At 34.2% G+C, this 26,670-nt stretch overlaps 1 protein-coding gene and 1 long non-coding RNA gene across 2 annotated transcripts in view; both read left to right on the top strand.

Moving 5' to 3' along the window:
* Positions 1-26,670, top strand: part of LOC310734576 — a 342,084-nt gene that overhangs the window by 184,811 nt on the left and 130,603 nt on the right. The gene's annotated exons all lie outside the window — the stretch shown is intronic.
* Positions 1-26,670, top strand: part of cdh12b (cadherin 12b) — a 136,114-nt gene that overhangs the window by 57,346 nt on the left and 52,098 nt on the right. The window contains exons 3-4 of the mRNA XM_083556708.1: positions 13,931-14,225; positions 25,613-25,732. Of these exons, the coding sequence (XP_083412834.1) occupies positions 13,931-14,225; positions 25,613-25,732 (415 nt within the window). The remainder of the gene's footprint in view (positions 1-13,930; positions 14,226-25,612; positions 25,733-26,670) is intronic.

Consider the following 26,670-nt stretch of genomic DNA (forward strand, 5'->3'; position numbering starts at 1 on the left):
TACAATTTTGTCTCTAGTGTCTTTGGACAGCTCTGGTCTTGGCCATGTTGGTAGTTGGATTCTTACTGATTGTATGGGGTGGACAGGTGTCTTTATGCAGCTAACGACCTCAAACAGGTGCATCTAATTTAGGATAATAAATGTAGTGGAGGTGGACAATTTAAAGGCAGACTAACAGGTCTTTGAGGGTCAGAATTCTAGCTGATAGATTTCATAGCAGGGTATAGCAGGGTATAGCAGGGTGTTCAAATACTTATTTTCCTCACTGTATATACATTGAGGAAAATAAGTATTTGAACACCCTGCTATTTTGCAAGTTCTCCCACTTAGAAATCATGGAGGGGTCTGAAATTGTCATCGTAGGTGCATGTCCACTGTGAGAGACATAATCTAAAAAGAAAATCCAGAAATCACAATATATGATTTTTAAACTATTTATTTGTGTAATACAGCTGCAAATAAGTATTTGAACACCTGTCTATCAGCTAGAATTCTGACCCTCATTGACCTGTTAGTCTGCCTTCAAAATGTCCACCTCCACTACATTTATTATCCTAAATTAGATGCACCTGTTTGAGGTCGTTAGCTGCATAAAAACACCCGTCCACCCCATACAATCAGTAAGAATCCAACTACTAACATGGCCAAGACCAAAGAGCTGTCCAAAGACACTAGAGACAAAATTGTACACCTCCACAAGGCTGGAAAGGGCTACGGGGATATTGCCAAGCAGCTTGGTGAAAAAAGGTCCACTGTTGGAGTAATCATTAGAAAATGGAAGAAGCTAAACATGACTGTCAATCTCCCTCGGACTGGAGCTCCATGCAAGATCTCACCTCGTGGGGTCTCAATGATCCTAAGGAAAGTGAGAAATCAGCCCAGAACTGCACGGGAGGAGCTGGTCAATGACTTTAAAAAAGCTGGGACCACCGTTTCCAAGGTTACTGTTGGTAATACACTAAGACGTCATGGTTTGAAATCATGCATGGCACGGAACGTTCTCCTGCTTAAACCAGCACATGTCCAGGCACATCTTAAGTTTGCCAATGAACATTTGGATGATCCAGAGGAGTCATGGGAGAAAGTCATGTGGTCAGATGAGACCAAAATAGAACTTTTGGGTCATAATTCCACTAAACGTGTTTGGAGGAAGAAGAATGATGAGTACCATCCCAAGAACACCATCCCAACTGTGAAGCATGGGGATGGTAGCATCATGCTTTGGGTGTGTTTTTCTGCACATGGGACAGGGCGACTGCACTGTATTAAGGAGAGGATGACCGGGGCCATGTATTGCGAGATTTTGGGGAACAACCTCCTTCCTTCAGTTAGAGCATTGAAGATGGGTTGAGGCTGGGTCTTCAAACATGACAATGACCCGAAGCACACAGCCAGGATAACCAAGGAGTGGCTCTGTAAGAAGCATATCAAGGTTCTGGCATGGCCTAGCCATTCTCCAGACCTAAACCCAATAGAGAATCTTTGGAGGGAGCTCAAACTCTGTGTTTCTCAGCAACAGGCCAGAAACCTGACTGATCTAGAGAACATCTGTGTGGAGGAGTGGGCCAAAATCCCTCCTGCAGTGTGTGCAAACCTGGTGAAAAACTACAGGAAACGTTTGACCTCTGTAATTGCAAACAAAAGCTACTGTATTTTTTTTTTATATGATCAATTAATTATCAAATTAAATCTAATAAAATAATTGCCTGATTAATTGATTATCAAAATAATCATTGGTTGTAGCCCTAGACATAAGTATTATTTATTCATGTATTTATTTATTTCATCATTAATACATTTGTGTATCTTTGTCTTTTTGTTATATGCTCTTACTTTTCTTTCTCTTTCTTTGGTCAACGATGGAGTAGATAATAATAACAGTTTGCATTTTCCGCTTCCCTGCTTTAACAAAGAAGCTTTTTACTCCACCAAAGTATACTTTTTATCTATTAGTCCTTGTTCTTCACCTCTATGCAAGGATGTGGAAAATGTAAATCTGGGCCTGTCATAACATACCATATTAATATGCTGATGGTCCATATGATGGTCTATATATAATTTCATTTGTTCATAATTTCTCACCATCAGGCCAAAGCTGAGACCCGCTGCAAATAAACCCTTACAACATATACATGAAGGAGAATGCAATCTGTAGACACAAACACTGTGCAGAAGAAGTTCTCAGAAGAGAAAAATAAGACACAATAATTTAATCCAATCAATAGACCAATAGCCTAATTATTACACATTAAGTAAATATTCATTTTGTAATTATTATGTAACTTTTACTTAGGAGTTTATGGCCCTTTTTTGCCATCACTAATATAAGCGTATGAGTACATACATGCCAATGGGTTAAATCAGGGAAAGTGTATAGAGGAGAAAGTATTTGTTAGTGGATTTTGATATTTTGGATTAATGAATGCAAACTTTGGCAACATTTCGTTACTTATCTTTAAGCCACAAAGCTGAGTGTCAAAGCAACAAACAAAGTAAAAAAAAAAGAAATATGTGCTTTGCATTTAATGAAACGTGTTTTCGCCTTCTGGATATTATTACACTTCCACTTTTTAACAATTGTGACATCAAGCAAACAAGTTCATTACTTTCAACGTTTTACTTAATCTTTTAGTGTGACAATGTTCACATTAAAACATTGTGTTCCAAATTTGAACTACAAGCCATAAGCAAACTTAAAAAAAAATAATAATAAATACAGGCTGTCAGAATGAATAACTAAAGACTGTCACATACATTCTATTACAGCCTTGTAGTAGTCCATTTACATCCATCAGTTGAACCATGAACAACCTTTTTGTATAACTTTTCTTAAACAACTGGATCCACCACAAAAATGCCCTAATGCATATGAGAGTTTATGACTAAGGAGAACTTGTACTTTAATCCAGAAAAAGTAAAAAATGTGTACTGACTATTATTATTATATTTTTTTACTTTCATTTGCTGGCATCTGTAATGAGCTGTAGCATAAAAATAAACAAAAAGAAAAACTAAAGCAATGATTTACACAGTAAATAAGGAGATGGCAAGCATTCAAACAAACATATAATAGAAGGTCTGTACAGTATGTTGCCAGTTTAATGCTGCATGAATATACAGTATCTAGTTATAAAGATTACATCTCATCTCATGTATATATATATATATATATATATATATATATATATATATATATATATATATATATATATATATATATATATATATATATATATATATATATATATAAAATTAACGCATACATTTTGAAAGCCCTAATATATTCATAACATGTTAAAAATAAATTACATATAAAAGAGGCAAAGTTAAAACCTTCATCGGAACACATTTATTCACAATGCCGTTTCCTTACGCATATATAAAGAAAAATAAACAGAAAAATAATTTCTTTGCACTAAACATATGTTTTACTGATGCTCCAAATTTAAAATCAAGCATCAAAATACGCCCTGATGCACACATTCGGCAATGAAAACCATCCATGTGAAAACATAGCGAAAGTTCCGTAATTACCATTTTTATTTTTTAACAGTTACAAGAATATTTTGTCTTCATGCTCTATGTTGAGTATGGTTTCACTATTAAACATACACTTGCATAAAGCATCCATATTTTTCCATGCCCACTTGGATTAGTGTATTAAAAACTTGAAAGGTATTAAATTAAGGTACATTTAGAACAGATTGAAATGTTGCGAAAAGTTGCAATTAATCACGAGTTAACTCATGACAATCATGTGATTAATCACAATTAAATATTTTAATAGTCTGACGTAGATGTTTAGGAGAGATGGCAGTGGAGGTTTTAGCAAGATTATTGAACAGGATTCTGGAAGGTGAGAGGATGCCTAAAGAATGGAGAAGGAGTGTGCTGGTACCGATCTTTAAGAATAAGGGAGATGTGCAGACCTGCAGTAACTACAGGGGAATAAAGTTGATCATTCACACCATGAAGTTATGGAAAAGAGTATTGGAAGCCAGGCTGAGAGAAGAGGTGACCATCTTTGAGCAACAGTATGGTTTTATGCAGAGGAAGACCACCACAGACGCATTATTTGCTTAGAGAATGTTGATGGAGAAGTATAGAGAAGGTCAGAAGGAGTTGCATTGTGTGTTTGCGGATTTAGAGAAAGCGTACGACAGGGTGCCAAGAGAGGAGTTGTGGTATTGTATGAGGAAGTCAGGTGTGTCAGAGAAGTATGTGAGGGTGGTGCAGGACATGTATGAGGACAGTGTAAAAGCAGTGAAGTGTGCAGGGGCAAACGACTGGTTCAAGGTGGAGGTTGAACTGCATCGGCTCTGAGCCCTTTTCTGTTTGCAGTGGTGATGAACAGGTTGACGGACGAGGTCAGACAGGAGTCTCCATGGACTATGATGTTTGCGGATGATATTGTTATTTGTGGTGAGAGTAGGAAGCAGGTTGAGAAGAGCCTGGAGAGGTGGAGTTACATGCTGGAGAGAAGGGGAATAAAAGTCAGTAGGAGTAAGACAAAGTACATGTGTGTGAATGAAAGAGAGGGAAGTGGAGTGGTGCGGTTGCAGGGAAAAGAGGTGAAGAAGGTGGAGGAGTTCAGGTACCTGGGGTCAACAGTGCAAAGTAATGGAGAGTGTGTTAGAGAAATGAAGAAAAGAGTGCTTGCAGGCTAAAGTCGGTGAAGAAGAGTGGCAGGAGTGATTTGTGATCGAAGAGTGTCTTCAAGAGAGACAGGATTGGAAATGAGTTTATTAGAGGGACCGTGGATGTAGGTCGTTTTGGAGACAAGGTGAGGGAGGTGAGATTGAGAAGGTTTGAACATGTGCAGAGGAGGGACATGGGGTATATTGGTAGAAGAATGCTGAGGATGGAGCCCCCAGGAAGGAGGAAAAGAGGAAGGCCAAGGAGGCGGTTTATGGATGTGGTGAGGGAAGACATACAGGTACTCGGGTTGAAAAGGTAGATTTAGAGGACAGGGTGGGTATGAAAACAGATGATCCTCTGTGGCGACCCCTAATGGGAGAAGCCAAAAGAAGTAGAAAAAGATATATATATATATATATATATATATATATATATATATATATATATATATATATATATATATATATATATATATATATATATATACATATATACGTGTATTTATATATTATATTATATTATATTATATTATATTATATTATATTATATTATATTATATTATATTATATTATATTATATTATATTATTAAAAAATAATAATTAAATGAACTATTTCACAAATAGGGGAAAAAGAAGAAAAGTAAATTTCCCTTAAATGATATATCTTAAATGCAAAGCAGTCTAGTTTCATCTATGTGGCATGCCTATATCTAGAGGAAATGGATGAACATAATGGCTCAGTAAATTGCTTTAAAAAAGTACTGGATCTTATTTTTATAAATTTGCAAGGGAGTCTCTAATAAATCCATATGTTTCTGCACTGTCCAAATAACAAAACAGGCAGTGCAATAAACTGTTATAACTGTGTTACAATTGTGTTATACTGTGTTTAACAAGAAAATACATGAATTACTTTCGGGTGTTGCTTTACATACATGTATGTATGTAAAGCAACACCCGAAAGAATTTCATGTATCCATATATACATGTATGTATGGTCATATACTGTACACTGTCATTTCTGACTGATCATATATGGAGTGATTAGATAAAAAGAGAAAGGGTGAAATGGGATTTTATATATAGCAAAAAATATATATATAGACTCGATGAAAGGACACAAAGCATCACATACAAATTATTGAATATAATATAACTGATGAGCTTACATATATATATATATATATATATATATATATATATATATATATATATATATATATATATATATATATATATACATGCTTATGACAGTAACAGTCTGTCTTGTTTGCCTTTGATGTTCCTCTCTCTGTGGTCTCTCCATCTTTGCTTTATGAATAAAAAATAACTCATAAGAAAGGTCACTTATTTGAATACAGTTCAATAAGACACGTTTGTTGGAAAGGGCACTCCTTTCTCCCAATGCAGCATGTTTACTTAAGCACAACATGTGCCACAAATTGTGCATACATTTTTATATTTCCTCTTACATTCATTGTCTTTTCCATGCTTTTTAAAAGTTACGCATTAAGAGACATCACACCATAGTTAATCATACAGGACACTTGAAATGAATCCTTTACCTGTAATTGAAGGCTTTATACATTAAATAAACATCTAGTGATTTACAATACATGTATGAGCATATTTCTTCCAGGCACGTCTTCTTCCAGCAGCTTAAAATATTGGTAAACATTAGTAAATGCATTGGTTAACCTATTTGAAAACAAATACTAAAAGGTTGGCAAGGATCCTCAATTGCTGTTCTGGGGATCTTGCAAAAAATGTTTGGTTTTACTCCCCACACACCTGATTCAGCTCACAAATGGCTTCTCAGCTCATTATCAACATGATAAATATTGGAACAGAGGAGACAGTGCAAGGGATACTGTATATTGAAGAATGATAGATAGATAGATAGATAGATAGATAGATAGATAGATAGATAGATAGACAGACAGACAGACAGACAGACAGACAGACAGACAGACAGACAGACAGACAGACAGACATTTTATCAATGTTGCCATTATTAATCATATCAGTTAAATTACATCCAAAAGTAACTATTTAAAGAAGATAAGGTAATTAAGCAAAGCTTACAATAGCTGTCTTACTCTATTTAAAAGGCAGCACATTAACGGTCTGTTTGCTTTATTTTACAAAAGCACAGCGTTTTGTTGTTATTATGAGTGTGTACAATAAAAAATAGACACTTTATAGATTTGAATGACAGATTGCTCTTATTTGTTCGGTTAAAAAAGGTTAAAAAAGTAATTTAAGTTTGTTTCGGCGTTATGAGGAAAAAAAGCCACAAAGCGCACCGGCGCTTTTGTTGACCCCAGAGGGTTAATTGCCGGATGTCTGTGTCATGGCGGATATCGGTGCTGATTTGAGACTTGCGGCATCAGTATGACAGTTTACTGATTAAAAAAAATATTTCGGTGGAGTTTATTTATTTTATTTGAGTAAAGAAAAGACGTCGTGAATAAACGTGTGTTGCGCTGAAGGTTTTAATTTCGCCTCTTTTATATTTATTTATTTATATTTTTAATACAATTGGTCGAACAGAAATGCACGCTGCATTAACATGCGTTATTAAAAACAGTGCTGTTAAAATCATTTGCATTTTGACAGCCCTAATTAATATATTAATACAAAACGAATTAAAAATTGCGTTACTTAATAAATGTATTGAGGTTGAACATCCAGCATATAGAAAAAAGCAGACAAAATATGATCAGGTGATCATGAATATCTCTGTTCTCAGTTATGTTTACATCGCTGACTCCCTCTGCCTCATCCGCATTAACCCCAGACCTCTTGTTGCCTTCTACCCTGCTTGTTGTGAGCTTCGTATACTAGTCTACATTTGTGGTGTGTGAGAGCCAGGAAATTATACACCAGTGGGTTGAAAAAGCCATGTAATGACAGGAAATTGGTTGATGGGCTGAAATCGCAATGAGAAGAAAGAATATTGACATTTCACCAAATAGATAAAACTAAAGTAACGAGCCTGGTCTGAAAATGTTAGAGGTAGAAACTACAGATATTTGTGTCAAAATGTAATAAGTGAATGTAAAACATTGTCCGAAAAATAAATAGTGAAGTAAAGTACTGGTACCAGAAAAATCTACTTAAATACAGTAACAAAGTATTTGTACTTCATTACTTCCCACCTCTGCAAGTAGAAGACCATACTGTATGTTACTTAAATATTTTACATTAAGCTTGCCACACCTCTTTCAGTAAGTATTCATTCAATCATTAATATTTAATTAGTTAACTGTTTATAATTGATTAGAAAAGCTTAAAATGCTATTATCCTTTATACTGTAGTATTATCCTGAATAAACTCTGTTTAGTCGATATAGTTCATCCTGGAGTGTGTTGCCTAGGTGTGATTTAAAGTATTATGCAAAAGTAAATGCATGACACACTCCATAACCACATGACCTACAAGCTAACCAAGCCATTAACTTGCGTAATACAATCACAGCTTCTATTCCACGCTGATTGGGCTCAAATGACCAGAGAGGGAGATCTCTCAACTGACCTACACGATAATCAAGGTTACTGTGCCTGTAGAACCGCAAAGCGCATCACAATTATCCACTCGCTGTTGCTCATGAAGCATGTCTAAAGCATTAGGGGAGATTGTGACTGTCATTGCCAAGTGCATGCTTCACCCTGTTGAACTTTAAGCCGTTGTGTGTGTGTTTGTGTGTGTGTGTGTGTGTGTGTGTGTGTGTGTGTGTGTGTGTGTGTGTGTGTGTTTCATGACTATGTTCAATGACCCTTACATATGGATAGTAATACAAAACCTGACCTAACATTTTGACTGAAAGTACCAGTGCTGTTAAATCCAACTCTACACTTACACAAACAAGTCAATGAGTCAACACTAATAGATTTGAATTTATTTAATAGGGTGTGATTTGGCACACTGTCTTCTTCACTGAACACTGATAAAATATAATATGTTCATAAAATAGAACCGTTGCATCATTAAAGGCAATTCAGCTAACAGTAAAATTTTATTCTTACAATGTTCATGATACAATCTACAATGCTCATTGTGATATTTTAATGTCAGGGAATAGTGAAAGGACACCCAGTCATTGTTATTTTCACTCTTCGGTTAAATTTAGACTTCATGCCAAACTAATTTTCGGGCTGCAGATGTGGAGTCGTTTGTAAGGATTACCCTGCCTCCAATTATGCATCTGACTTGCCAATAATCCAGTGAGCCATTATAATACGTTTAGCGAGCTGAAGACATTTACAATGGTAATGTACTGTATGTTGATGACGGAGCATGAAGCACATCGAAAAGATCATCTTAAAAACTCAAAGATAACCATGCTATTTATCTGCAATGCCAATATAACAGTTTTCTCCACAGGTTTTGAATTTGCCTACTATAATAATGGGATTTTGCTTAAATTGCTTTTCAGGCATATTCCAGAACTGCTAATGCTTCAATCAGTATTACTTATCAGCTTTCTTCAATACTCTGACACAGGAATATAGAGCAAGGTGAATAATACCATGTGGATAACAATGGATTTGAACTCCTTTCATCATTTTCCCCCATACTTATTATTAATGCTCATGATTCTTAGGCTAGACAAAGTAGCTATATATTTATATATATATATATATATATATATATATATATATATATATATATATATATATATATATATATATATATATATATATATATGTATATATTTATACTAAATATAAACATTTGCTAGTTAATTGGAGGCATTTTGCATGTTGGCAGACAAACATTAATATTCTAGATATAGCACATCAGGGAAATAATTAGGCTGCTATCTAGCTGGATCTGACAGATTAATGGATTGGCAACTGGAATCAGTAAATATGAGCAATGTTTCCCTTAGACTTTAAATATCAAAATGTTTTATGGCATGTCCAAAGAGAAATGTCATCAGGTACCCAGGCATGTATTTAAAGAGTGAAAATTTCAGCACACTGTCAACTGAAATACAAAAGCAAGATTTATAAGACTCCCAATACACCGGTTAAACACTTGGTGCTGCCCTTCTCATCTCTGGTCTCTTCATTTTCTAATGTTATTTTAGCTGCAGGGTTCTATTCAACTCTGTAGGACAACTTATTCCAGTTTTGATGTCAGACACAGTTCATAGAAAATCAATGTAAAGCAATTCAAGAAACGTTTGCAAGTTATGAAAAACGTGCCTCAATTATCAATCTTTCGGTAAAGTTGTGTGTAAATGCTTTTGTCAGCCAAATTGCACTGAAAAATCCTACCAGATTTAGGTTTTGGCAATGCAGCTTTTCTTTATGCTCAACTATGCTCAGGATAAGTTCTAGTCAGCTTTAAATAACCAAGCATTAACACAGGACAGCAGATTTACCTTTATTTTTGCCCCAAAATCTATATAAATGGCAAAGCTGAAAATGACAAAATGACACCTAACTTGGAAAAGTCAGGAAAGAACACCAAGAACAGTGTGTGCTAAATCTTCCAGTAATGTAGCTCAGCAATTACAGCGTTTCAGCCATCACAGACAAACACATACTCTTCACTCTTTTATAAAGTGCCATTTATTTTATCCTAATTAAATAACTGATCTTATCTGTCTTAATTTATGGATTCATTTTAAATTGCCTTCTTTCAGGTCATTACTGTGAAATTTTCACACAGATTAAACATGCATTAGAAATTAATAAGCAATTTCAACTTATCACGGTGAGCCATATAGAAAATGGCAGTAACTCATGCCAAATATATGATCAGTCCATCCTTACATCAGTGAGTCTCCTTCTATGTAAATGTATGTAAGCTGAGGAGCTCTTGAAGGATACAAAAATTATTTTTTAATTACTAAAATAATTTCATCAATACCACATTTTTAGTGCGTAAATGCACCTTAGAATGATTCACAAATAGAATTCTACGTTTTTAGCTTGGTAAAAGATGCCAATTGTTAACACCTGCATTGTATATAGTATAGTACAAATTAATATACAAATTAGTTAATAAATATACAGTACAGACCAAAAGTTTGGACACACCTTCTCATTCAAAGAGTTTTCTTTATTTTCATGACTATGAAAATTGTAGAGTCACACTGAAGGCATCAAAACTATGAATTAACACATGGAATTATATATGGAATTATATACATAACAAAAAAGTGTGAAACAACTGAAAATATGTCATATTGTAGGTTCTTCAAAGTAGCCACCTTTTGCTTAGATTACTGCTTTGCACACTCTTGGCATTCTCTTGATGCCTACTTTGAAGAACCTACAATATGACATATTTTCAGTTCACTTTTTTGTTATGTATATAATTCCATATATAATTCTACATATGTTAATTCATAGTTTTGATGCCTTCAGTGTGACTACAATTTTCATAGTCATGAAAATAAAGAAAACTCTTTGAATGAGCAGGTGCGTCCAAACTTTTGGTCTGTACTGTATATATAATATATATAAACTTTTGGTCCGTACTGTAAATATATTTATATCTCAATATATGTCATACTTTATACAACTAGCAAATCTTATTCCACATAAATAGACTGGTATGTACTAGTAATGTACCTTAGCAAATATTTGTGGTAATAACAAATACCACAGGCTAAAACTAAAAGAGAATTGTTTGAAAATGGCTTACAACAGACCAAATAGTTTTCTATAAAAAAAAGGATTTTGTCAACAAGTGTTGAAAATGCAATAAATAATTTATATTTGAGATTTGAGGGAAGACAAAAATGGGCATAAAGAAATCTTGTCAAATGCTTGCTCATTTTCTGGTGTAGAAATCTGGCTTTAAAACTTATTCCGTCTCACAAGATTGTCGAAGGTTGTTACAGCTAAACATTTCCTGGAATTTCATTGAAGCATGCGTATAAATACAAGGAGTTCAAATGTAAGATTTTTAATTAATAATAATCACAAAGATATTATTTCAGAAGAAGTGTTTATCAGATTGATGCTTGTCTGTTGTGTTTGGGCATCATGTACGTGGCACTGACATTGATAAATGATCTGCTTTTAGTATGATAACTATCTAAGCATCGCAAAAACATAAATCGAGCACATCTAGTAGTTACACTAATGCTTTTAATTTGCTTTCTTTGTGATATTACATGATAGGCAACCCCAGGCATTTTTATTTTACTTTCATCCAGAAGTTTTTTATCAATAGTAAATGTATATCAGCATGGAATAAGTATATATCTTACAAAGACTATAAAACATGGGATGCATTTTTGACAGATCTGCTTAAATGAATAGGTAGAGAACATTGTTATCGTCTGGCCCATTGCTGAACAGTAAATTAAACAGTTTCCCAGATCTCAAGGTAACATGTTTGCAGGGAATGAAAGTTTAAGCTTCCTTGCATTGTCTCAGCATGTCCAATTCCATGTGCTCAAGTGTTTCACACGTTCACACGACCATATGCTCATAACAGGACTTATTATTTCTACATCTAATAATGTTTTCCCCGCATCACAATGCAGCAGGGTTGCCTACTAATTGTTGCTTTTATAAGAAGGGCAAAGGATTTGATGGGAGAATTCCAGCACCTGTCTGCTTTCCTACAACGCACTCAGGCAAACAGGCGCAGTCTAAAGGGAGAGGAGTTTGATCCAATGCAAATTAAACAACAACAATTTCCTATCTAGTCGAGCTGTAAATGTGAGTGCTTATTATCTCAGGATGTGCATAGCAAATTGCATGTGTTTTCTGTTTTTTGTTTTTTTTTCTAAAACACACACACACACACACACACACACACACACACACACACACACACACACACACACACACACACACACACACACACCGTTTACCTCTCACCATTGACCCTTAATTGTTCCTTACTGCACTCTTGCTTTGCTTCTCCTGCCTCCCTTTTTCCAGTCTGTGTGTTTCAACAGCTTTCTCCTACTATTGAATTTGCATGATAATAACTTGATTATTTCCTGCTTCAAGTACTTTACGCCTTTCGGATATCCTCACACTACCCCCCTTTATGCTGATGCCTGTGCACAAACTGAAAAAGACATCTTTCTGATGAGAGTACTCTGAACATTTGGCCAAAATGTCTGCTTCTAATGCATTTATTTAACTTTTTGTATATTTTTTCCATCTATTCATTGTTAAGAAATATATGGAAGTAAGAAAAAGGTTGTGAAAATGACTCTGCAGCTACTGACATGCTTATCCTCTGCTTTCTGTAGGACCCGGCAGACAAGGAAGCATATTAAACAGAGCACTCCGGTTCTATTCCCTCATTAATGAATCTCTTTATACCATCGATTACTATTGTTAGCCTAACTGAATTTTTAATTAGGATCACTCGACTTTTCCGCTACAACTTAATGAGAAAAAAAGTGCCGTTTTCTTTTTGAAACACCCCTTTTCTTTAAACGGTCTGCAATTCTTTAAATCCAAAGTGCAGACAATTGCAAGATTATTCTTTCTAATTGGCCACACAGACAGTCTATTTTACTAAAAGGCTCGTAATCTCAATATGAGTCAAATTAAAAGGGTTTAATGAATGAAATGTAGAACTATACTTTAAAGTAAATGTACATACAGACAGTGCAAACTGAATTTCCGTCACTCCAACAAATGATCAATCTCATAGTATGTTCTTGTTTTTCAATAGTACTAGTGTTCAGATATTTTCACCATACTGTAAGTAGTGTCTGGTTAAATTACTGACATAACATAACGGACATGACAATGCAAAATCGGAAGCATGTGATTTTATGGTATTATGTAAAAAAAACAAACAAACAAAAAAAAACTGATGTATTGGTGCTGGAAGAATGAGTAAGTAACTGAGTGAACATTTTATCCTTTTGGTTTAAAACCATCATTTGTAGAACAAAAGAAATCTCCAGCGCAGACAGAATGAGGTCAAGTTAACTTGCCATTCGGATAACAGAATAAGACCGATCTTCAAAGTCGACAACAAAATGAAAGGAAACAAATGTAGATTTCGTTTGAATTCTGACTATAATACTTCAACTGAGCTACGTGCAAAACAGGATGAAAGATCACATTCTAGTTCCTAATGTAAAATCATTGTTGCTTATTCCCTAAACAACATTGTGTATTTATCTCTTGACTTCCTCATCACAATACTTGTGCTTCAGATTGAAGACAGATGCAGACACATTAACTGATTAAGAAAATGTCCTACAATACACACAAGAATAGACACATCTACTCTAACTCTAATGATCAGTTTCCTCAGTAGCTTTTTATTCTACATTTCTGCTCTTAGCTGCACACAGATCTGGACAAAGGAGACAGTGAGGTGAAATACACACTCTCAGGAGAAGGGGCCGGTGCCATCTTCACCATTGATCAGACCACTGGAGACATCCATGCCTTACGTAGCCTGGACAGGGAGGAAAAGCCTTATTACATACTTCGAGCACAGGCTGTGGACCTCAACACCAACCGGCCCTTGGAGCCCGAGTCTGAGTTCATCATCAAGGTTCAGGATATCAATGACAATGAGCCAAAGTTTCTGGAGGGCCCTTATACAGCTAGCGTCCCTGAGATGTCACCTGTGGGTAAGAACATTCTAATACTTATTTTAAGTTTAACTTTTCAGATAAGTTCATAAGAGGAACATGTGATTATATCTGCCTCTGTAAGGGTTGAACATAAAATTCAGTCATTATTTTATTCTACACCATTGGGTTTCAGATCTAAAGGTCGTTAGTTCAAATTCCAACCACACCAAGCTAAAATTCCTCGGCCCTTTAAACAAAAAGGCACTTAATCCCATAGTCGCCCAGTAGAATGAATAAGATAAATGTAAGATGCTCTGGATAAGGGCATCTGCCAAATTCCATAAATGTGAATTTAATGTAATGCAATGTAAATAAATGTATATATTAATGTAATACAGTGTGATAAATGTAGTAAAATATATGCAAGGAGCCTGGGAATAGAAAATTCTATCATCTTCCTGAATTTTCATTGTACAAAGTCCATCAGAATTCTGATACCATCTTATAGATTTTATGTATATTAAACATTTAAACCTAATCAAGGTCACAAGCTGTGCAATAGCTTGAATCAGGAGGCTTATACCTCTATAAGTACTGTGTTACTTTTGGAATTGATATGTGAGCAAATTACCATTTTATTCCCCTGAATCTTAAAGCCCAGTGTTTGGAAGCACTTTGGTTTCCCAGTAAGTTACAACACAGGTGGTCAGTGAGTGGTGAACCGAAACATTATGGTGTCATGTAGCCACAAATTAGAGGATCACAATTGTACAAAAACATCCACACATCTATGCCAAAGTCATCTTTTTGTTTCAGACAGTAAAACTAAAACATACACACATGTTCAAATGTCTCGTTACTTCTTTTCCCAGCTGATTTATTCTGTCTTAAATAAATCACCACAATGATTAGGAAGTTATTGCAAATATGACACTCTACTTGGAAGTTGAGAGGTTTTTAAAAACACATCTCAGGATCCATAGATCTGCCTGATTTTGACAGCATAACTAGCTGACAGCAGAATAGGAAATAAAACTCTTCCCCCGAGAGAGTCACACCAGTGAAAGGTAGGCTAAAGTTTTTTTAAACTCATATTTAGTTTTATTGAATTTAAATTCAAAGCTTTTGCTTTGTTATATGCTGTTAAAAGCCTGAATGGAGCTCTCATACTGTGTCATTTTCAGGTTTCATTTGTACCTTTATAATGTGGAATATTTTCATCAATTAAAAATTGAGACCTGAAGCCCTATTTATAGTGAATAAATCTTCTGGGGTAATTTCCTAGTATTTAGGTCTATGGTTTGATTTCTATCCGGATCAGGAATGTCAATGTTTTTTCTCCATTCTCCTTTTGCAGGTTGAATTTCCTGTTTTTTTTATTTTGTATTTATTTTTTTACCAAACTCAGTGGTCAACTGATTATTTTAGTCACAGTACAGATACATTGATCCACGATTGTCTATGCAGATGTGCCATTTTTATGAAAGCCATCTAGATAAAAATTAAACAAGAGTAGATTTAAATGCTAAAGTTGCTTACCCAAGACAGAATCAATTTCAGTACACAGTCCTGCTTGGCAGAAACCATCTTGATGTCTTGAACATTCACAGTACTTTCTTTTCAAGTAGTCAATATGTATTTTTATTTTTAATAATTTTTTACTACACTTGATACAGTTAAACTTGCAGATGGAGGAACGCAATGAGCAAAGTCTTATTTACATGGACTTCCATACTTTTTTATTATTAATCATTTCAAAATTTATTCTCCCCTGTGTCTCAATTCTCTCCTATATCTTTTCATTCACTTGGCTGCCATGTTACCACATGTATGAAGTATGATCATATAAACACATAGCACAAACATCCAGGCTCATAGAAAATACCACCTACTGGAAACCCACCCCTCTTGCGGTCAGTTTATTGGTGTTTAAGAATGAGATTTTTTATCACTAGGCAAACATATATTATTTATTAAAGACGTCCCCATTGATGAACTAATCCAATTCAAATAATGACATACTAATGAAATACAGTATTCAGGTAATGCTTATTTTTCATGTATCTAAAGTGTGTCGTACCTTATTAACACTGTATTATATTGAATTTAAACACTTCCTATTAGTTTCACCCTATAAAATATGCTACAGAAAAGAAGAACATCAATTAGTACTGTTCAGCTGCTTTGATATGCAGCAGGTCTTTGCAGGTCAATTCAAATTTTACCCACTCTAGTCCCCACTCATGAAATATGTCTTCCTTGCCCCTGAGGCTTATTTAACTTGTTTATCCAGGTGCTGCCTTTTGTAAAGTGCTCTTGAGAAGGCTATGCAGTATTTATGGTTGGATAAAGCATTTGAAAAGCTCTACTGCAGATCAAAGTATTAACCCACTTCTGTGGGTTAGTTACTTTAAGTCACACACTGCATACGCTCTCTGAATTGACAAAGAGGCTTGAACATGACGTGTCTGTGGGTAAATATATTTGTAAATTCCTTACATCCTTCATATTTTTTTTTTTTTTTTTTTTTTTTACAATTTGAGGGATTTCTACTCATACAGTAGAGTATGCATATGTGTATTTATTTTTAATATTCACAACTTGTCCAGCTTACAGGAGAGAGCGCGACATAGACCCGTCTCTCTTTTTTTTCAGATGTATTTATTTTTTATTTTAATTTAAACATTCTAAACAATTATACTAATCTTTTGATTCAGAAAGAATATATGATTAAAGCCTACAGTCATTCATAAGATTGAATCAAATCAAATTCAAACTGAAATGAAAATGTGTCTGTAATCACACATTTCAATATACAGTATCTCAGATTTAATGCAAACAGCAGTGTCGGAATGAATAAAGCAGGTACTGATGTATTATCTTGTACCAATCTTTTCAATCCTTTTTAAATACATAGTAAAGTGTATCACAGTGGTTGTAAAACCAACAGTGGCTGTTTTAGAGTTCTCTCTCTCTCTTTTCTATGCTGTGATTTAGTGTATGCAGTCTCTCTCAGCTAGCTTGTGAATCATGCATTTATGGAGAGTAATTAAGTTTAGGATCCTTCTGCTTGACTGCCCTTGGTTAAAGGGAGTGACAGCATGGTACATTATCACTCTTAAAGGCAGGTCCTGGTGTTACTGGCAAACTGCCATCTTTACTCTAACTTTAATTAAAGTTAGCAGGTAGCCTGTCATTCGAGAGAGTTATGGATATGAGAGTGTGAGGAAACAAATAAGGAAGTAAATAAATAAATAAAAAAGTACTGTTCAGTACCCTCAGGATATGTGAATATCCTTGCTGTAATAGACTTTTCATTTTGTGGCCTTATTATATTATAAGGTTCTCTATGAATTAAGAATGAATGGGAAATACTTACAATACTAAGGTCACAACTTACTGAACATGCGAGAAACCTATTTGTAAAGAAATAATGTTCACTATTATTTATTTGTCCGCTGAAACTTTTTTTTGTGAAAATGTGCAACAAAAACACCATTCATAAAAATAAAGGAAGCATCATGCTTTTTATACAACCAATACTATCAAGAATAAAAGAAACAACAGTAACTCAAGTACATCCACGTCACTGTTTGAGCATAATACTCAGTGTGCCCGGCATTGATCTGAACCCCTCTTCATGCTTTCCCCCTTAATAAGAAGAATAAGAGATCAAAGTAATTCACCAGAAGATTGTCTTTCTCTTGTTCTGAATGGCAACAAAAATACCTTAAAACATAAAGAAAATTCTTACATCTTCTCTAGTCACTTTTAACCGAGTGTGAGGCTATGTATGCGTCATTATTCTAGTTGGTCTACTATGCATTTAGGATTTTAAGCAGCTTCTCTAGCACATGCAGAGTTCTGACAATTATATTCGAGTGAAGGATTTCAGCTGTATATTATCAATTACAGTGTGTTGTCTCGTAAAGCACATGTGATGCTTTTAGCTTTTCACAAAAATGGCTCACATCTGAACAGCAGGAACAACACTATAATAAAGCTACCATTATATCAGAACATTTTACAAAGCTAATGTCAGTACAGCCAGGCCAACACCAGAAACACAGTCACATTTCTGTTATAAGTATTACACTGCTATAGACTAGAAAGCGCCTTGTCCTCCTTTTGTCTGTTGTAAGGTGCTCTATAAATAAAACTTGATTGATTGATTGATTGATTGATTGATTGATTGATTGATTGATTGATTGATTGATAGACACATGCAGGCCTTATACACACTTTTTGAATGGTGATTCTAGTCCTAGTGTGACCCACATGTGGCTGACAGATAACAAAGGCCAGTGGAAATGCAAAAAAGCTTCCTTGGTGCATTAATGCCCAAGTACATCTTTTCATCATAACGAATGTTAGGATCCAACTTAAAGAGTTTTTACTTCAGACCACCAGAGAGCACTTTTCCAAGATTTGAGCCACTTTTTGGCACAGTCACTTTCTATAGTAATCCTTTGTAACGATTCAATATTCAAGAATGTGACACACTATTCAAGAGATTCTCACTCTGTTAATCGAGGCACAAGGACATATATGGGAAAAAGTAACATAATTTACAAAAATATAAAATAACAATGCAGGAATTGTTTATTTTTTATAAACCCACATGAAATTTTACACAGTACTTAAATCTTGCTGAACTCTGCACCCCAGTAGCACCACCGACACTCCAACCCTCACTATCACAACCCCCCCACAACACACACACACACACACACACACACACACACACACACACACACACACACACACACACACACACACACACACACACACCCCAGAGGTGGCAAAAGTATACACATTTTACTTAAGTATTTACACTTTACTTATCTTTATTTAAGTAGAAAGCTGGTAACTGGACCTTATGTTATATCAATGTATTAATAACAAAAATAAATGTATCCAGGCTGAACAACCACCATATAGAATACAAGCAGAGAAAAGACTGAGATGACATAAATAAAATAAAAGAATATATATATATATATATATATATATATATATATATATATATATATATATATATATATATATATATATATATATATATATTACGTGTGTATGTATTACGAAAGGCAGGTACTAATGTAGGTGATGTAGGTGATGAGATCTGGGGTGCAGTCAGCATATATATGTATATATATTTGCCATCACCAGGCCATATCCCAGATTGTAAGGTTATTACAGCTGTCTTTGAAAACAACTCAAAGTTATTTTGATGTTTCACAAATAACAAAATTAAGGAGTTATCTTGTGCATTTCATTGAAGTTCAAACAGGAAGTTTATAATTTATACTTCACCCATATAGCAGTTATCATATGGAAACTACCTCAGATTTCAGATAACAGCTACATACTGCAGAAATTAAGAACATTAAGAACATCCTTTTTTAAAAACATAGCAACATGTGGCAGCATTGCACTATCCATCACCATTGTACTCATTGTATTTACAGTAATCGCCTTTCTGTGAACTGTTTATTTATATTCATTTATAATATTACATTTTATATTGTTCATTCGTGTGTCATAGTTTATTTATATCTATTATATAATCATAGCCTTACCAACCTTTACATATGTAAATATTTTACACTGCTACCACTTCTGGTTAGATGCTAACTGCATTTCGTTGCCTTGTACCATAACTTGTGCAATGACGATAAAATTTTGTTTTAATCTGAAGATCATTTATTTAGGCTGTACAGTACAATTGAATACTTAGTACCATAGTTGTAGTACCGAGTAGTTGCCTTGTACCATAACTTGTACAATTTAATATTTAGGCTGTACAGTTCCATTTGTCCTGAGGTATGTTTACTTGAATAGGTTTTTGAGTATGTAGTTTTTGCCACTTTATGGTTTTTATCTTGTTTTTTTTTTTGTTGTTTTTTTACCTTTGGGTGCTCACATCTCTGGTTTAACTGTTGGTTTCTGCTATATATATATATATATATATATATATATATATATATATATATATATATATATATATATATATATATATATATATATATATATATATATATATATATACGCTACTTTTTCAAATAAAATAATAATAAATAATAATATACTAATAATAATAATAATAATAATAAAAATAATAATAATAATAATAAAAATAATAATAATAATAATAATAATAATAATAATAATAATAATAATAATAATAATAATAATAAAAGTAGGCTTTTATTGTCATTCCAACAATATACAGTAGAGTACACAGTAAAACAAAACAACATTCCCCCAGGACCAAGCGGCTAAATAAGACGACATAAATTAACATAAAATAACACAGAACTACCCGTAACTAAGTCAGACACTACATGCAGTGCACGTGCAATATATTTAGCACTAAACAACACAAGACATTGAGTCATAGATGTAGTAACTTTGCAGCTTTGAGCAGTACAGTAGATTTATGATTGTGCAAATTTTTTGTGCATTTGAAAATACATACTGTATGTTTATGATATTCAGTTTTTTCTGGTATGTATTTCTGTTCCCCCTTTTTAAAAATTAATATTGCATATAGTACATCTGTGGTTGAGCCCTGTAATTGACCAGAATCTAATGTAAACCAGTAATTATAATTGGTTTGCATAGTATAATTGGTTACAAGGGCCGAGACCCAAACTAATTAAAAAAACATACAACATTTTATTCAAATTACAAAATACTAATCAAAAAATGCAGTGCCAAACAAACTGCTTGCAACACATTTACCCATGCTCCTCAATATCCTCTTCTACCTCCCCAACATTCCAGCCATTATCCAGCATCATAATCATCAGAACAGTTGCTCATTTGATGTCTCGTTTTCTCATAATGTCCATGCCCTTATGGTTTATTATTTATTTATTTATTTATTTATTTATTTATTTATTTATTTATTTATTTATTGCCTATGAAAACATCAACAGTCTTCTACAACAACATTAATATAAATATTATAATAATATTAGGTAAATAATTAGACAGATTAGTAATAAGTAATAAATATTGAAGTTAATTATAATCATATTCATTATTCTGCATTTAAATAATGATTGTCTCTGTGGGATATATATTTAGGATGTATAGGATTAATGCATGAAGAATTAGTAAAAAAAATGTGATTAGAATAAAATGTTATTATTATTATTATTATTATTATTATTATTATTATTATTATTATTATTATATAGTATTTAGGAACTGATGATATACACTAATCAGGCATAACAACATGAGATTGTAGCATTATGAAAGGTGAAGTGAATAACTGATTATCTACTCATCGTATCACATGTTAGTAAGTGGGATATATTAGGCAGCAAGTGAACATTTTGTCCTTAAATTTGATGTGTTAAAAGCAGAAAAAATAGGCAAGCATAACTATTTGAGCGAGTTTGATAAGGGCCAAATTGTGACGCCTAGAAAAAATTGTGACGCCTAGAAAAATGCTCCATGTTGGTCAGGGTAAAAAAAGGTCGATAACCGGGCATTTGGTCGTTCAGCGGGCGCACATTTCGGTAGAAAAACTGTTACAGTTTTATACAGTTATATACAATGAGGAAAATAAGTATTTGAACACCCGGCTATTTTGCAAGTTCTCCCACTTAGAAATCATGGAGGGGTCTGAAATTGTCATCGTAGGTGCATGTCCACTGTGAGAGACATAATCTAAAAAAAAAAAATCCAGAAATGACAATATATGATTTTTAAACTATTTATTTGTATGATACAGCTGCAAATAAGTATTTGAACACCTGAGAAAGTCAATGGTAATATTTGGTACAGTAGCCTTTGTTTGCAATTACAGAGGTCAAACGTTTCCTGTAGTTTTTCACCAGGTTTGCACACACTGCAGGAGGGATTTTGGCCCACTCCTCCACACAGATCTTCTCTAGATCAGTCAGGTTTCTGGCCTGTCGCTGAGAAACACGGAGTTTGAGCTCCCTCCAAAGATTCTCTATTGGGTTTAGGTCTGGAGACTGGCTAGGCCACGCCAGAACCTTGATATGCTTCTTACAGAGCCACTCCTTGGTTATCCTGGCTGTGTGCTTCGGGTCATTGTCATGTTGGAAGACCCAGCCTTGACCCATCTTCAATGCTCTAACTGAGGGAAGGAGGTTGTTCCCCAAAATCTCGCAATACATGGCTCCAGTCATCCTCTCCTTAATACAGTGCAGTTGCCCTGTCCCATGTGCAGAAAAACACCCCCAAAGCATGATGCTACCACCCCCATGCTTCACAGTAGGGATGGTGTTCTTGGGATGGTACTCATCATTCTTCTTCCTCCAAACACGTTTAGTGGAATTATGACCCAAAAGTTCTATTTTGGTCTCATTTGACCACATAACTTTCTCCCATGACTCCTCTGGATCATCCAAATGGTCATTGGCAAACTTAAGACGTGCCTGGACATGTGCTGGTTTAAGCAGGGGAACCTTCCGTGCCATGCATGATTTCACATCATGATGTCTTAGTGTATTACCAACAGTAACCTTGGAAACGGTGGTCCCAGCTCTTTTCAGGTCATTGACCCGCTCCTCCCGTGTAGTTCTGGGCTGATTTCTCACCTTCCTTAGGATCATTGAGACCCCACGAGGTGAGATCTTGCATGGAGCCCCAGTTCGAGGGAGATTGACAGTCATGTTTAGCTTCTTCCATTTTCTAATGATTACTCCAACAGTGGACCTTTTTTCACCAAGCTGCTTGGCAATTTCCCCGTAGCCCTTTCCAGCCTTGTGGAGATGTACAATTTTGTCTCTAGTGTCTTTGGACAGCTCTTTGGTCTTGGCCATGTTAGAAGTTGGATTCTTACTGATTGTATGGGGTGGACAGGTGTCTTTATGCAGCTTACCACCTCAAACAGGTGCATCTAATTTAGGATAATAAATGTAGTGGAGGTGGACATTTTAAAGGCAGACTAACAGGTCTTTGAGGGTCAGAATTCTAGCTGATAGACAGGTGTTCAAATACTTATTTGCAGCTGTATCATACAAATAAATAGTTTAAAAATCATATATTGTGATTTCCAGATTTGTTTTTTTTAGATTATGTCTCTCACAGTGGACATGCACCTACGATGACAATTTCAGACCCCTCCATGATTTCTTAGTGGGAGAACTTGCAAAATAGCAGCGTGTTCAAATACTTATTTTCCTCACTGTATATGTATATATATATATATATATATATATATATATATATATATATATATATATATATATATATATATATATATATATATATATATATTTTTTATGTATTATATTAAACAATAAAAGTGTCTATTATAGATCTTTTATATACACTTTTATTGTTTGTAAATAAAAATATGTTCATTCACAACCTGTTTGCAAAAAAAAGATGAGAGTATCCTAGCAACCTGTTATTACTTGGATATGTTGAATTTGGTTTGAGAATCATACTGACATATTGATAGTTAAAATGCTTTCCGTATTTTATTATAGATTAACTAAAAGAAAAGAAGTGATATTTTGACTAAATGAAATTATTGTAATGATAGGAATGTGTAACTCTGGAAGATCCTTATGTCTTAATGCTCTTTGTTTAATTAGCCTAAGCAGTGGTTTACCCTGCAATAGTCTACTATATGCTTAAAATTATGTGGGCATTTGACCATCACACATTTGTGTTTTAAACATATCTTTTCAGATTTTTGAGTGTGATTGTCGGAATTGCACATCCAACAGTAATATCTTTGGTAAAGTTTGGCAGTGATGTTGGGTTAGGAGGCCTGGGGTGCATTCCAGTTTATAACAAAAATGTTCGGTGTGGTAGGCCAGGGGTCTGTGCAGGCCACTCAAATCACTTCAGCCTTGGCAAATCATGCTGGAACAAGTTTGGATTAAACCCATTAGTTCCACTGAAGAAAAATCATAATGCTGCAGCACAGAAATATTCTATAAACATTTGTGCTTCAAACAGTGTGGCAGAACTAGAACTAGCTAAATTTCTCAACAGAAGACTTATATTAGGTTATGATGGTCAGCTATGCAAATGCATTGTGCCATATAGAGTACAGTATGGAGTCACCAAATGTTGCTGCAATATAGTTATTAAAACATACATCTTGTCCATTATAGGCACCTCTACAGTTAGAGCATGACTAGCTCTCTAGTTTAAGTTATATTTTTTATGTAGATTTTAGGTGCACTAATTGTTTTGTAAAAGCAATATAAATTCGTTATTTTTATTAATTGTTTGCAATCACTATAAATTATAATTGTTTCCTGTAGACCCTGGGAAGAACTTAGATTTCTTAGTATGTGGTACAAACAAATGTCTTCATAAACATTTTTCTCCAATCATTGTGCTGTGCTCTTGACACCTAACAGCACAACAGAATGAAACAAATACTGGCTTGTTGATAATAAAAGTTTCCCATTATGTTTTTTGCAACCTTGAGCATGGCTGACTTCCCAGTGATGTGTCTCACTCAGGGGTGTATTTAGTAGGCTTATTTTTGCAAACGCAGGTTATTGTTCTTTGGGAAACAGACTGGAAAAAATCTAAGCAATTAATAAGAACTTTTTTGTGTTAAATCTATAAAAAGATTTATAAAAAGGTTTACACTGTGGAAAAGGACATACTCTCTGTCATTAATTCATTAATCTCTTTCTAAGTTGCCAAATTGATATGCTGCTACTTGTGAAAGCTGATATTTTGTATGATCATTATGTCCCTGATGCAATGTGCAGATATTACTTTTTAATCTGGTATGACGTCATTGGTGTGTTATATTTGTTTATGTAATGTTCTACATTGTGCATTTTTATTATGGTGTTTTGCCACATGGTCCTGGAGGAACACAATTTCACACATCACATTATATGTATAATCAATGGCATAAAAAAATCTGTTTTACTTGGAACAAATAATCAAGCTAATTTGTGCTGCCTGACTCAATCTATAAAAGTTGCAGTTCAGCAATTCATTTCAGTTAAGAACATATAGTCGACTCTGAATGTCATCACTGCTGCACTTATTAATTCTCAACCACATCCTAAATAAGATCATGGCCTTCTTCCAGCATCCCTACAGCACTGCTATGCAGTCAACATGGCTGGCCTTTGTTTATTGGATTAAAACCTAGATCCAGCCAATGTTTTAATGCCATTGTTAACCACCTGCTAGCCACAGGGTACTGTGTTAATAAAGGCGTAAGCCTATTAGCTTAAGCAGATTAGCCTGATGTGTTAAAAAAAAATATATAGTCTACTGCTGAAAACAACCACACACGTTCACATCTCTCTCAGATAAATCAATTCATTTTCCGCTATTAGAAGGTAGAGAATATGTCATTTTCTTCTGTAGAAATTAATTGTAATAGATCAAAATGTAATAGATAAATTAAAAAGAACACTTATTTGGATCCTGTTTTTATTTATTCATTTTTAATTTTTTTGCAGGAGCTTATGTGACAAAAGTAACGGCAACAGATGCAGACGACCCGACTTATGGCAACAGTGCAAAAGTGGTGTACAGCATCTTGCATGGCCAGCCATATTTCTCTGTAGAACCTGAAACAGGTAAACTCCATATTTTTTTCTAAATGTCTGTATTTATTAGAAAAGAGGTATCAAACCTCTTTTGTATGCATTTTTACGGTGGCCGAGAAGTGCAAAACACATTAACAAATCAGAAAACAAAATAACAAATTGGAAAACACTAACAAATCTCAAAACAAAATAACCAATCCAAAAACACATTAACCAATCCAAAAACACAATTACAATTCAGACAAACTGTAAAAAGGTAGGTATAGTTTGTGAATGGAAACTTACCAATCATTGGACGAGACACCTCTCATTCAAGATATACAGGATGTATGAAATCTTATACCTTTGTTTCTTGTACATGTTGTTCTCCATTTACTTTAAACTATTTTTTATTTTAATTAGTGCACCTTTAAATATAAGAAAATAACAGAAGTAAACATTGGCAAGCAAGGAGAAAATGGAATTAATTCAAATCTACTTTAAAGAAGGACATTCATATGCAGTGATGTTGGAGATGCTGCAGTATATCATGACAAAAAGATTAGTTTGTACACTTTTACACATATGTTCCAACTTTCTCCTGACACAGACGGTTGTACTTCAGACGCTTTATTGTCTGATATCCATAACTGGCTTTACCCAAAGGTTTCCCATCTAAGAAATTTCACTGTAAAGGACATTATCTTTGGACTTGTAATGAACAATAACAAAGACGACTTTCTTGTTAATAATATACTTCTGATGGGAAAATTTTATATACACAAATTCAAAATACTTGAAACTGAAACCAACATTTTTTGCATTTATAGTTTATTTCTTTCAAAAAAGCCCTTAAAGTGATTAAAAAGAAAAATGCAACGTATATTTTGTCCTTTATAGAAAAATATGGTTTACAAAATAAACCATAGCCCTGTTTATTTTGTATCCTTTTTTTTTATTTAACTTTATTATTATTATCATTGTAAATT

This window comes from Silurus aristotelis (genome assembly GCF_946808225.1).
Source record: "Silurus aristotelis genome assembly, chromosome: 12".
Taxonomy (NCBI): Eukaryota; Metazoa; Chordata; class Actinopteri; order Siluriformes; family Siluridae; genus Silurus; species Silurus aristotelis.